The 13940-nt window shown below is 42.9% G+C and overlaps 1 protein-coding gene across 5 annotated transcripts in view; it reads left to right on the forward strand.

The window, feature by feature from the left end:
* The window catches only part of AKAP9 (A-kinase anchoring protein 9), a 687299-nt gene that overhangs the window by 559874 nt on the left and 113485 nt on the right, over positions 1 to 13940 (forward strand). For all 5 annotated transcript variants that reach the window (XM_029588843.1, XM_029588844.1, XM_029588845.1 and 2 more), the window contains 4 exons: positions 8444 to 8956; positions 9150 to 9213; positions 9383 to 9504; positions 10517 to 10708. In XM_029588843.1, coding sequence (XP_029444703.1) covers positions 8444 to 8956; positions 9150 to 9213; positions 9383 to 9504; positions 10517 to 10708 — 891 coding nt within the window. The remainder of the gene's footprint in view (positions 1 to 8443; positions 8957 to 9149; positions 9214 to 9382; positions 9505 to 10516; positions 10709 to 13940) is intronic.

A 13940-nucleotide genomic window follows, 5' to 3' on the forward strand; every position in this document is an offset into this window, starting at 1 on the left:
TTCTCCACCAGTACCACCTCCCGGTGACAAGGACCACTGGGGCCCGTCCCTCGGTGGTGGTTCCAACCCTCGTCCCGGCTCAAGAATCCACACACCTAACAAGCTGCATCCTCCAGTTTTAAAATACACAGTTATGCGCATAACAGTTGGCCTCTTTTCTGCCCCCCCCCCTTATTTTTTGTTTGTATACGCACATATGCGCACATTAATTGCAGCTTTTGAAGTCCACATTACTCACCCATGGCCCACATACGTGCATATGTGAGCATTTTAGCGTGAGCAATGTTTTTAAAATTGCCCCCCCCCCCCCCAAAGGGAGCAGCAGTACAGAATAGGGATGAAATTCTGTACATAAAATGAGTGAGATCTAGGGGGGTTTATATCTGATGATCTCAAAGTGGCCAAACCGGTAGATAAGGCAATGGGAAAAGTCAGAATGATTCTTGGGTACATACAGAGAATGATCAGCATCAAAAAAGAGATGATATTGCCCCTGTATAAGTTACTGGTGAGAACTCACTTGAATACTGTGTATTATTCTATTGACCACAACTTCAAAAGAATATAAAACAGATGGAGTCTGACTAGAGAGTAGCAACTAAAATGGTCTGCGATCTTCATTGTAAAGTGTATCCAACGGCACCAAACAAACTCGTCTCTCCAAGCTAGTAAAGCTTTGAATGCTACTGAGTATGTGCAGGAGTTCCTGTGCAGGCATTGCCTCATTAGTCTCTTCAGTCATTTTTTTGTTAAGCACAACACAGTCGTTGACTCTTATCTCTTCTATATTTTTATCTGTAAACATCCTTAAAACATTTTTAGTTCAATATTTTTTCTTCACTTTATTATAAAGTTTCCTCACTACCTCTGCAGCCCCACAACAGCATTTTTTTAGAACTACAAAACAAAACAAACCAAAAAAACTTCATCATAATGAAGTGTGGCTTTCTTTTCCATCATAACCAGCCAGAAGAAATCAACTATGCTGAGCAAATCAGCTATAATGAGTGGTTTCAAAAGTTGTACCTGTGGGGAGTACCTGTGGAAAGATTATGTCCCTTACCAATGGCCACGAGTTGTGTAACTGGTGCCTCGGGCCAGAACATGGCCAGAAAAACTGCTATGCCTGTGGATGGATATCCCTGCATTCAAAGAGGTCCAGGAGGCTTTGTATTGAGGAAGTACATAAATCTCTCCAGAGTCGCAGTAGGTTTCTCAACCCACAGAGCAGCCTCATCTGCCTCACCAAGAAAAAAGTTAAACAGGAGCTGTAGGGTCACGTTCCATCAGCTGCCCTGCTTTGAAAACAAAGCAGCATCAATCACTGGAGCCATTGCAGCTTGCATCAAAGAAGCACAAACATTCTAAGTAAGGTGCCAAAAGTTTTCATGTTAAATGGGCCGCTGGTTACATGTTATTATTGCACTCCCAGTGACGCTAAATGTTGAATACATTACAGGTATGCTTTGAAGTTTTTTTTACTGTTTAAAACATGCCGTTGCCATCTATTTTTATGTCCACTCTGTTTAATTGCTGGCTTTCAATGTATTTATCTTTTACCTTTTAGAATAACTAAAGTTTCGCTGTCCCTCCCGACGCAGCCTCGCTGCGAAACACGGGTCCGTGTCAGGGGACCCGCTTTGTAAACAAATTTGATGATAACACTGTGGAGTTGCAGTTTTGAGTGAATACACTTTATTATTGAACTTTGTGTGGACATTGAATTTATTCTGCACATTCTTCTGGTTGATTTGATTATTGTGTGCAGTTGTGCTCCCTTTGTTTCTTGGAATATCTCCGCTTATTTGGAGCCAGTCGAATGGGTACTTCGGCTGATGATCTAAAATTTAGCTATTCCGAAGAAGCTTTTAAGGCTGTACTTATGGTCATTCATTTATTTGCTGATTCTGCTTCCTCTACTACTTCGTCTGTATCCTGGCTGGATGCTATCAACCTATAAAAACGTCTTACCCGGGCTGAACTTCATGCCCTTACTCTCATTGAATACTGCCCTCGGGGGTTGTGCATCCAAAAAGAACATCGCCTGCATACAGAGAACAAAGACTTTTTGTCACATTGGAACCAGATCTTAAATAAATGTTCCTTTGATCTAATACTCCTCATCATTGAGATGACCAAACAACTCACATCAACCTTATAGGATGATCTCACTATTCAACTTGAATCTATAAAAGTCAATTCTACGATCAAGGACTTTGACCGTCAATTATCTGACTTCAATACCAACTTAGACAAATTTAAAAGTGACCTTAAAGCTGCAAAATACAAAAAGTTCCAACGAGATGATTTTGACTACCGGAAGGGGTACGTATACCCATGGATATCAGCTACCCGAACTGCAAAAATGACAGTGACCTTTGCTCAATCCTCCTCGGAGGATTCATCAGGGGATGAAATTTCAACAGCGCCCATGAAAGGAGCTCAGTCAGAAATGCCTCCAGAATCCTCGTCGGCCAATTCATCTGATTCTGCCTATCAGCCTTTTCTACCACAGTCTCATGCACCTCCACCTTTTTTAGAAATTCCTCAGCCTCCAAAAAACCCATGTTACGCTCGATCTTGAGGTCATCCAGCGTTACAACAAAGTTCCCGTATCACCAGAACAACACGCCAGCAGCAACATCTTGCCAATCCATGGCAGTGACTTCCAATCATCTAGGTCTGGTTTTCAATCTCTCATCCCGTACAATATTCACATCTGAATTCAAGATTTTGGAGAAAGGACTTTCATTTATACCAACTTGTCTATTTAATCCTTTTGAGATACAGATTCATCTATACAGGTTTTTTTGATTGTTGAAATTAAAATTATTTTTCTCTGATTCTCCATCACCACCTGATAACTCTATCTTGGCTAACAAGTCTAGATGGGTACCTCCGGGCCCTATTGACTCTGTTCTCCTAACTTTTGAGAAAATGGTACAGCTAGATATCGAAAAATGTGGTTTTGGCCCTTGTAGCGTGAAGTTTAACACCTCAAAAATGGAGAAACTCGCCATAAGCTTTCTAGCTAATGATCAGAATATTGTCATTAAACCGGTGGATAAGGGGGGAAGGGATCATGAACTTAAATAGAATTGCATATGTGGAGGAGATTACTCACCAACTACAAAATCCCAGTTTTTACTGTCCATTACCCTCTGACCCCACCCCCGCTTTACAAACCACAATTAAAGATCTTATAGAGGATGCCCTCGACCGTAAATTTATCACTAATCGTGAAGCACATTTTCTTTATGTGGAACACCCAATTACCCCTACCTTCTACGTTCTTCCAAAAATATATAAATCCTTGTCTAACCCCCTGGATGTCCGATCGTCTCAGGGATTGGGTCTTTGTTAGCACCATTATCCAAATTTGTTGATGTATTCCTCCAACCTTTTGTACCACTTAGCCATTCCTACATAAGAGATTCTGCCCATTTAATCATGACATTACAAGATCTAGCTATTCTACAAACTTCATTTTTCTTTGTTACCTTAGATATAGTATCCTTATATTCTAATATACCGCAGGAAGAAGCCCTTGTTCTTATTGAAAACATCCTTGACTCTCGCCCCAGACCACGCCGTGTACCCACTGATTTTTTAGAGGCATTAACAAGACTGGATTTGACACGTAATTTTTTCCTTTTTGACTCAGTTTACTACCAAGAAATCAAAGGCACTGCGATGGGTGCCACTGGCCCCTAGCATCGCCTGCCTATACATTGCTAATTTTGAAGATAAATTTATATATCCCTCTTTTTGGTGGTCGAATATTTATCTTTGGGTTCGCTACATTGATGATGTTTTTATGATTTGGTTGGGTACAGACATCCAGTTCTTTATGTTTTAGACTGGTTGAATAGTTGCAATCCTCATTTACAGTTCAACTTTAACATACACCCCTCTAAGATCTCATTCCTTGACATCTGCATTTCTTGTGACTCTCATAGTTTTATGACGTCTATTTTTAGAAAAGCTACCGACCATAATACACTTCTGTCATTCGACAGCCACCATCCCCAAGTTCTTAAAAATAATATTTCATCCGGACAATTTTTAAGGCTTAGACGTCTTTGCACCTCTAAATCTGATTACATCTTAAAAGCTCAGGAAATGATGACCCGATTTAAGGAAAGAGGGTATCATCATACAATTTTGAAAAAAGCATTCAAAAGAGCTTTATTTGCTAATCGAGACCTTCTCTTTAATCCCCAACCTAGATCCTGTGATGGTGTTATAAATTGTATCCTACCCTATTCAGTTCATAGTAAAACTGTGGTATCCATCATAACTGGCCTTTGTTATCTATACATAATATTTTTAAATACCCCCTCCGTTTCACCTTTCATAGAGGTAGAAATTTACTAGATCTACTAGTTCACTCAGAATTGCTTCCATTAAGTAGTCCTCTCTCTGTTTACAATGATCATAATCCTTGTGAAGGATGTTCAGTATGTCCTTTATCGCTATCTCTGACCTCTTTCACCCACCTTCAGTCCAATAAAATGTATGCACTAAAATTTAATTCGAATTGTTCGACATCCAGTGTAATCTATATTCTCTGCCCTTGTCAGAAGATTTAAGTTGGAAAAACAACGAGGGCAATCAAAACTAGGATAATTGAGCATAGATCTATTCATAATCTCTGTGAAAAAGCTCTATTAGTTCCACACTGGATTGACCAATCACATGACACCTCTGATCTTCGATTTTTTGGTAATCGATGTGATCTCTCCCCCACATCGTGGGGGCGATTTCTCAGAAATCCTAATTCGCAGAGAACAAAGGTGGATATTTAATTTGAATAGTTTGACACCTTATGGTCTAAATAAAAAAAAATTGAATGGTGCTATTTCACTTAGTTTGCCTTTAGGTCCTCTCTTTCTGCTTTCACTATGTTATGTTAATTCTCTTTCACGTCCGGTTTGTAGTGTCTTCTTCTGATTGGTTGCTGAAATTTCCCACCAAAAGTTTTCATGTTAAATGGCCGCTGGTTACATGTTATTATCTTTTAATCAGTTTGCAAGCTATAATAGGACATTGCCTCCTTTCCCATGAGTTTTTAATTTTCTCAGGAGTCTCTCATGGAGCACTTTGTCAGATGCCTTCTGAAAATCCAAATACACTACATCCACCAGCTCACCATTATCCACATGTTTATTAACCCCTTCAAAAGAATGTAGCAGCTTGGTAAGTTTCCCTTGTGTAAATCCATGCTGACTATGTCCCATTAAACCATGTCTTTCTATATGTTCTCTGATTTTGTTCTTTAGAATAGTTTCCATGGTTTTTCCTGGCACTGAAGTCAGATTCACCGGTCTCTAGTTTCCCAGATCACCCCTGGAGCCCTTTTTAAAGATTGAGGTTACATTGGTGACCTTCTAGTCTTCAGGCACAATGGACGATAAGAATGATAGTTTACAACTTACCAGTAACAGATCTGCAATTTCATTTTTTAGTTCTTCTGGTGGGGTTGGTATGGTATATTTACTATTAAACCAGTGCTTCCTGCACCTGCTATTCCCAGGCTTTCCTGACTTCCAGCAACTTCACAATCAGTCAAAATGTAAATCACAGGAGTGCAAGGGCTCTAACTTTGTAAATTCTGCAGCGTGATTCTAAATAGGAGTGCTCTCCAGACCTCCCCTCAGAGATCTGTGACCTGCCTTAAATTGTTCCTTATTAGAGAACAGTTCCTTTACAAACTTTGTGCAGAAGATGACAAAGGCTATCCCTTCTTGGCTTTAAGCTCCTAGATGTACCTAAGGAATTTTCAGTTCCTGTCCATCCTCTCTTGTAGGATGCCATAAAGACTTTGTAGGAATACCCATGCTTTATGCTTCATGTTAAAAAAAAATGAACCTGAAATACCATGTCCAGGCAGCTTCCAAAGTTGACTGTGTCCTGTTTCCTCACCTGAGTGCTGTGGTTAAATCAACTCACATGATATCTAAGAGTCTGTCCCATTATGCCATCAACCTAAGTTTGTGAACTCATTGGAAAATATTTTTATCAGAACACTGTCCTCACATCCTAGCTAATCAACTATCAGGTATACATATTCAATTATTTGTGCACACTCATGGAATGAAGCACTCAGTTTGTCCCTCAGGATATGCCAGAGATATTTCACTCTCTTATGATCAAAGGGGAGGAGCGTGAGATCCATCATGGGTTGAAGGGACTAGATACATTTAAAATGACAATGAGACCCTCTTCTATGGCGATTGATACCTACGAAAGAGTGTGGCCATAGGCCTCAGAAAAGATGCGCAGATAGGGGTAGATTTTAAGAGGAAGTATGCACGGGCATACATGTGCGTGCACTACCTGGTGCGCACACGTGTATGCCCGATTTTATAACATGCGCGCGCAGGCATGCACATGTTATAAAATTGGGGGGGTCGGCTCGTGCAAGGGGGTGCACAATTGTGCACCTTGCACGCGCCAAGCCGCACTGTCTTCCCCAGTTCCCTACCCTCCCACCCCACCTTCCCTTCCCTTCCCCTACCTCCCCTGCCCTTTACCCCCTACCTTTTTCTTTTTTTTAACTTCTGTTTCCAAACTTACTTTAGCCCTGGGGCTGAAATAAGTTGCGTGTGCCGGCCAACTGCCAGCGCGCAATCCCCAGCACAGTGGCTGTGTGGAGGCCTCTGGCCACGCCCCCACCCCGGACCGCTCCCCTTTTGCAAGCCCCGGGATTTACATGCGTCCCAGGGCTTTACGCGTGTCGCCAGACCTTTTGAAATTAGGCCCGGCGCGCATAACCCTTTGAAAATCCGGCCCATAGGTTTGATATGTTCCATACAAAGATCATTTCTTTATAGAGAAGATAAACGATTATGGATCTCATTAAGAGCCTTCACAAGACCTTCCAAGCTCTCTTAACTTACACCTCTGACATGCCTTTTGCTCCTCAATAGTCTCAGAGAGGAATCTATTGAAATTAATAGTGGAACAGTAATTATATCTCAGGTTGCTGTATTTGTACGTAATTACTGAACGAAATTGTTGTCTATTTAGTGAAGAGTTTATAACAGCTGATCCCATCTGGAATCTGAGAATTGTGTGTGCTTCTGTCTTGCCTGTCTAAGAAATCTATATTGTCTACTTCCAAGAGTTGTAGTTTCAGGAGAAAAATATCCTGACTACATATACTGTATGCGCACACACACAAACAGTATTATGCTTTTTTTGCTCACATAAACTTAATTGAACAATAATAACCTGCTTGGAGGTACTTGAACTGTTAGATGAGGATTTTCTACAGAATTTAGGGGACTGAGACACCCAATTCTAAGAGGTTTATTAATGTGGACAACTAATTTTATCATATGAATCAGAATGTCAATTTTCAGTAATTTTTCTCTTCAGTTTTATAATATAAATCCCTTATGATTTCTTTAAAACAAATTTATTTTATGTCTAGCTGCTGCTTTCTCCTCCTCATTCCAGCTTCCAGCTCATGCTAGGGTTACAGTCCAATACATTTTCATTTACAATGGGTTTTCCCAGTTTTTTGACCCCCTTACTCCTCCTGTACATCCTAGCTATCACAGCAGTAGGGTTTAACCATGACCACAGGCCACCTCCCTGCAGATAGTCTAGCCAGTAGATGTCACTGTTGCACAGTGGCTGGGTCTTACTCCCCAAGCCTCATTATCATGTAGCTCTGGGCTTTCCAAACCTGTTCTAGTGACCCCCACTGTCAGTTGTGTTTTCAGAATCTCCAGTATATGTACATTTATCTCACATGTATTCATTACACATATCCTGAAAATCGAGCTGGTTGTGGGGTCACCACACCAGGACAGCTTGGGAATCTCTGATGTAACTAAACAGAAGCAAAATTATGAATGATTAGTATAAATAGCTGTCAGGTTTGGGCCTTCCCCCAGAGGCAAATACGTCTCCTTCAGTCTTGAATGCAAGGGTTTTATTTACAAAACAGTTTCTTTGCAAGTGGTACTGAACCCAATACAGAAGTCCATTACTCACTGTGAATGTTAGTCCAGATCTGGTCATACAAGGTGGCTTCATTGGTATCTGTTTAAAACCCAGGTATACCCTACAGCAGTGAAGATTTGTCTTCCCATTCTACTATGTAGCCTACAGCAGTTAAGTTGCCAGAACATTGGGCCTTTCCCAGCAAATCTGTTTTGAATCCCTGAGGCCAATTTGTATCTTCAGCAGTGGGCCACATTCCAGGCTAACAATGATCTGCAGCTACCTCAATTTAAGCCACTCTGTGATCTCACAACAAAGCACTGGTTTCTGACTGGGCAGTCCCTAGTTTGAAGCCCAGCAAACACCCCTTTGCTCTGACAATTGCACATGTAACAGAATAAAGTTTATCTTTAAACAGTTTTAGTGGAAAGTTCCATGATTCTGTGTTGGTTTTTTGTTTTTGTTTTTTTGCTTTGCTTTGTTTTAGGTAAAAGAAGCAAGTATAGTCCAACTTCAGGAAGAGCTATACCATGTCAAGGAGAATCTAACTCAGGCCGATCTGAAGTTAGCACTTCTTATCACACAGGAAGAACAAGTAAAGAAACTAGGAAACCAAACCACTGTAAATGAACCTAACAGTGCTGCTTCTAAGGAGAAGGCTCATCTCATCAGTCGAAACTCCTCATCTCAGACTGATAAAGTTATGAACATCAATAACAGCAATCAGGCTCCACCACTTGTGATTAAAGATGCAGAAATTCAAACTGATTTGCCATTTTTCCAAAATGGCTACTCTTCAGAGGAAATCACAGAGGTAATAAATCAGTACACTGAAAAGTTTGAGCAGATGCAGGAGCTGCATGCGGCTGAGATCATGGATATGGAAACAAGGCACATTACAGAATCAGAAGTGCTGAAGAGAGAGCAGTTGGTTGCAGTCCAAGCATTAACAGAAGAATGTGATGCATTGAAAGCCATGATAGAAAGTCTGACAGCAAAGGTTTGTGTTTTCTGTAGTGCATGGGAAAAAATCTCTACTTTTCTCTCCTGACATGTAAAATTATTGTTGAATCATTAGCAGTATATTATATAATATCAATTTAAAACCTTCAGGTAGAAGGCAAATTACAAGATTAAAGTATTCTAGCAAAATAGTGTATTTTTGATTCTTCATTTTTCTATTTTTTGTTTAGGGAGTCATAATTCCTGGGCCAGCACAAACACCCTCTTATCAAATCAGAGATGGATACCCCAGTGGTAAGATTTCGCTGCTTTAAAAATGATTGAGAAATACATTTTTCATAAAAAGAGACTGTGTATGTCGTATAACACGTTTGACAAACTCGACATACTCTACAGAACTATAAGAGAGACTATGTATACTTAATCCTGGTTAAATAAAAGTTTGCATTTTCCTTTTCACCAGATACTAGTTCAGACTGGAGTCAAGGTACCTATAGTGTCCATAGTCAGATGTTTGATACAGCTTCAGAAGATTCAAAAGAAGAAGCAAAAATGTCAGTAGATTTGCTTCCAAACAAAATAAAGGCAAGTGAAAGCTTGTGTGTTCTAGCTTGCAACAATCATACTGTTTATGATTATATTGTATTGTTCTTCCATAGCCATTGCTGGCACAAGATAACGCCGAAAAGGTTCTGTTCTTTGCTGTACTGTTAATGTATTTTATCTCTAGATCTTCCTTTATCTCTGAAACTGCACAACCTGCTATACAAGACAATATATGACACACTTAGCCACAGAAGTTTAGAAACAATGGAGCCGATGCAATACAGTGCGCTCAGGCGAGGTATGCAATAAGAGGATTAGCGCCTCTACAACGCACGTCAAACGCAGAGTGAATCTAATAGTGCTCATCACTTGCAAATGCATGTGAATGAGGCTATTAGCTATTCACTCCCTATGTAAAAAAAAAAATGTGCATCTCATCTAGGACGCATATTTAGCGATCAGAAATTAACGCCTGCCTGGAGTAGGCATTAATAGCTGAGCACTCCTTAAACTAGTACAGAAAAGCAGAAAAAAATGCTTTTCTGTACTGCCTCCTACTTAATATCATTGCGATATTAAATTGGAGGAAAAACTAAAGTAATTTAACAAAAAAAAAAAGTTTTAAAAAAAGCGCCAGCAGTCAGGTGCAGGAAACGGACACTCAATTGACACATGTCCGTTTCATGAACCCCTGGCTGTGCGGCGTCGATTTTCATAACCGGCGGACAGCCGACGCACTCAGGCTCTCCTAACACGACCCCCTAATTTAAAATATTGCATGGCGCCCCATTAAGAAAGTAGGCACTAACTGTTCAGCACCCGCTTTCTGTGCAAAAATATTGCATCAGCCCCAATATGTATCATCAGCAAGAATTGCATTTTTTGAGACCCTGTACAGATGAGGTCCTACTTGCAAATATAAATGTATTTGTGATATGCCAGTCTTTCCCTTTTGTAAAACATACACCATTCATTGTGTGTGCTATTGAACAGACCCATATGTTCTTTAGCTTAAATAGACAAACATTAAACCAAATTCTTTGTTTAACAGCGCTTGCTAAATGCAGTCCATCAGGAAGGAATACAAGTGTTGTCTCTCACTGAGCTGCCTTCTGCTGAAAGAGATGTACAGTCAGCAACATCTGCCTCACATTTTTGGCTGGAGGAGAGGAAAGTTTTCTTGGGCGCTATTGCATCTCTGAAAGATGTCATTGCTAAAATGCAGGTCCAACCACAGGAGGAGGTAAGACAATTGGGAAGTATTTAAAAGTGACGCAGCATGAGGATGTCTGGGGTCATCTTTCCTTAGTGACCAGTATTTCTGTGTTGTAAAATAAAATTAACAAAAAATATTTGCTTTATGAAACTGTAATTTAAAAAATAAACAAAACCACAAACCTCCCAGAAGTTTAATGGCATAAACAAATAACTATTTTATTTATTTATTTAATGTACTTTCTTGAGGACAAACAGGATGGTAATCCTCATACATGGGTGACATCATCAGATGAAGCCCAATATGGAAACTTTATGTCAATGTTTATAGAACTGAATACAGATGCCAGAACTGAATACGGATGCCAGAAACCAATCATTGTTGATCTCCAAGCCGAGGATGCCGGGTTTGTCGTCTTCAAGACCTCGACACTGGGGAAGGACTGGGCCAAGCATCGAGGGAAGTTTAAGAAGCATTGGCACTGGTCCCCATTGATGCACGGTGCCAGGTAAGGGGATGCATCGGCTTTTGCTGTAATGCCCCCAAAATGGCCCTATGGCGAGGAAGCGCCCATCCTACATCGATGCCCGGGGTCCACAACAGTCTCCATCAGTCCTGGTGCCAGTTGCTGATTTCCCTTGCAGGTCTTAGGAAGATCTGGCCACCCCTCCTTCCTCCCGATCAGTGTTGGTATCGGCAACATTCAAGCTGGAGCTGGTGGCCACTTCACCACCAGTTGGAGCTGGAGCGCCGAGTCCAGCTGGTGGTGGAGTGGCCACTGCAGTGCTTTGGGTCCTGTGGCACTACCAGAGCTGGTGCCGCCAGTCCTCATACCACTTCTGGAGAAGTTCAGTGTGCTCATTGGTGCGTTACCAACCCAGCTGGCTCAGTTCCTGGGACAGAACTGATGCCTGGAGGGGCACATAGGCCTCCCCCTACCGATACGGTGGTAGTCTCTGGTTCCAAGGAGGAGGAAGCTCCACTGGGACTGATGGAAATGCCGATGCCGTAGTCCCCCATCCAGGTTCCACAGGTGCTTGCACCTAGGGCCCCATCCCCTGTGGCATACATGGAGGATGAGGTCCCTATGACTCCTGGGGGGATGATCAGATGGAGACCTCCTGAGGACTCGGATGATATCCCATCAGACCCTTCTCCTCCAGATGAGCAAAGGAAGTCTCCGCCTGAGGACTTAAACTTTGCATGGTTCGTGAGGGTGATGGGGGAGGCCATCCCATTCCAGCTTTTGATAGAGCAGGATGCCAGGCACAAAATGCTTAAGATCCCCCAGGTAGTGGAGCCTTCTAAGGAGATCGTGGTGGTCCCTGTTCACGAGATCCTTAAGGAGTTGCTGCTGTGGATATGTGAACTCCCTCTCACAATGCCTCCCATTAATAAGAAGGTGGACAGGGTTTACCTTGTACAGAAGGCTGGCAGATTCGATAAGCGTCAGCTGACTCACCAGTCTGCGGTGGTTGAATCCGCCCTCAAGAGGGCCAAGTGCTCTTGGACCCATTCCTTGGCACCCCGAGGAAGGACCACAGAGCGATGGATGCTCTTGGGAGGAACTTGATCCAGGGCACCATGCTTATTGCCTGCATTGCTGCCTACCAGCTCTATATAAGCCAATACTCGCAGAACATCTGGAAGCAGGTGCAGGAAGTGGCTGAGCAGCTGCCTCAATAGCAGCAATACACCCTCATGTTGCTGGTGCACAAGGGTCTGGAGTGCAAGAAACACAAGGTCTTTGCAACCTACGATGTTTTCGAGACAGCATCGAGAGTCTCTGCAGCAGGAATTGGCACCCGTAGAATGGAATGGCTGTGGGCCTCTGATCTCCGACTGGATGTATAGGAATGACTCACTGACATGCCATGTACGGGAATCAATATCTTCGGAAATAAGGTGAGGGATGCAGTGGTCCAACTCAGGGACCATCACGAAACCTTCCAGCAACTCTCCGTCAGTACTCCAGGTTCATCCTCCTCTTCCAATGGATCATAAAGACCATGCCCAAGGAAGTCTTTCAGCAAAGGAAGTACTATCCTTCGCTTCCCTGCTCTGGTCAACAACATCAGAGCTCCCATGGCCGTCTCAGGCAGCAGAGAGCTCCCAAGCCCCAGCCGGCTCCTCAGTCAAACCCAGGGACGGGGTTTTTACTGGGCTGCAGGGAGCATAAACCAGTCGCCTGTACTCAGGGCGATGGACCCTCCAGTCGGGGGCAGGCTGCAGTTCTTTGCAAACCAGTATCCCACTGCAACCTCTGTCCATCATCCATCAGGAGTACCAGTTGAATCTATTGGGTGTCTTGCCAAATTGCCCCCCCATTCCCATTTTGGGGGCTGGTAATGTATCTGGAGGTACTTTCAACGGAGCTACCCTTCCTCTTAATGGCCAGAGCGGTCAAGCCCATATCATCAAGGGAAAGAGGGTGGGGATTCTACTCCAGGTACTTCCTGATTCCAAAGGGAACAGGATGACTCCATCCCATCCTAGACCAGAGGGCTTTGAATAAGTTTCTAAAAAAAAAGAAAAGTTCAAGATGGTTTCCCTGGGCACCTTGATCCCGCTTTTGCAAAATGGGGACTGGCTCTGTTCCCTCGACCTAAAGGATGCATACACTCATATTGAGATCTTCCTCGGTCACAGGAAGTATCTCTAATTTGTGGTAGGAATACAGCACTACCAGTACCGGGTGTTACCGTTCGGGCTCGCGTCCACCCTTCAGCTGTTTGCAAAATTCCTGGCTGTGGTGGTGGCGTATCTCCAAAGACTGAGAGTGCATGTCTTCCCATAACTGGATGATTGGCTGGTCAAGAGCATATCTCTGGCAGGGGCCGTGAGGTCCATGCGCTTGACCATTCGGGTGTTGGAGTCACTACAGTTCATTCTCAACTACCCAAAGTCCCATCTCAGGCTGTCACTTCAGTTGGACTTCATAGGAGCCCTGCTAGACACAGCTCAGGCCAAGGCCTTTCTGCCTTGCCAGAGGGCCGTCGCCTTGGCGATCAACGTGGCAGAGGTTCAACAGAGCCAGCAGGTGTCAGCCTGGCACATGTTGAGGCTGTTGTCCATAGGCCGCAATTGTCCATGTCTCTCCCTTGGCATGCTTGCACATGCACAGAGCCCAGTGGATCCAGAGGTCACAGTGGCGCCAAGCCACTCTGAGCTTCCAGGATTGCATCTAAATCAACTCGTCTCTCATGGACTTATTGTCTTGGTGGCTGATAATTTCTAATTTGGACCAGGGGATGTCCTT

The sequence above is a fragment of the Rhinatrema bivittatum genome, chromosome 2, assembly GCF_901001135.1.
Source record: "Rhinatrema bivittatum chromosome 2, aRhiBiv1.1, whole genome shotgun sequence".
Taxonomy (NCBI): domain Eukaryota; kingdom Metazoa; phylum Chordata; class Amphibia; order Gymnophiona; family Rhinatrematidae; genus Rhinatrema; species Rhinatrema bivittatum.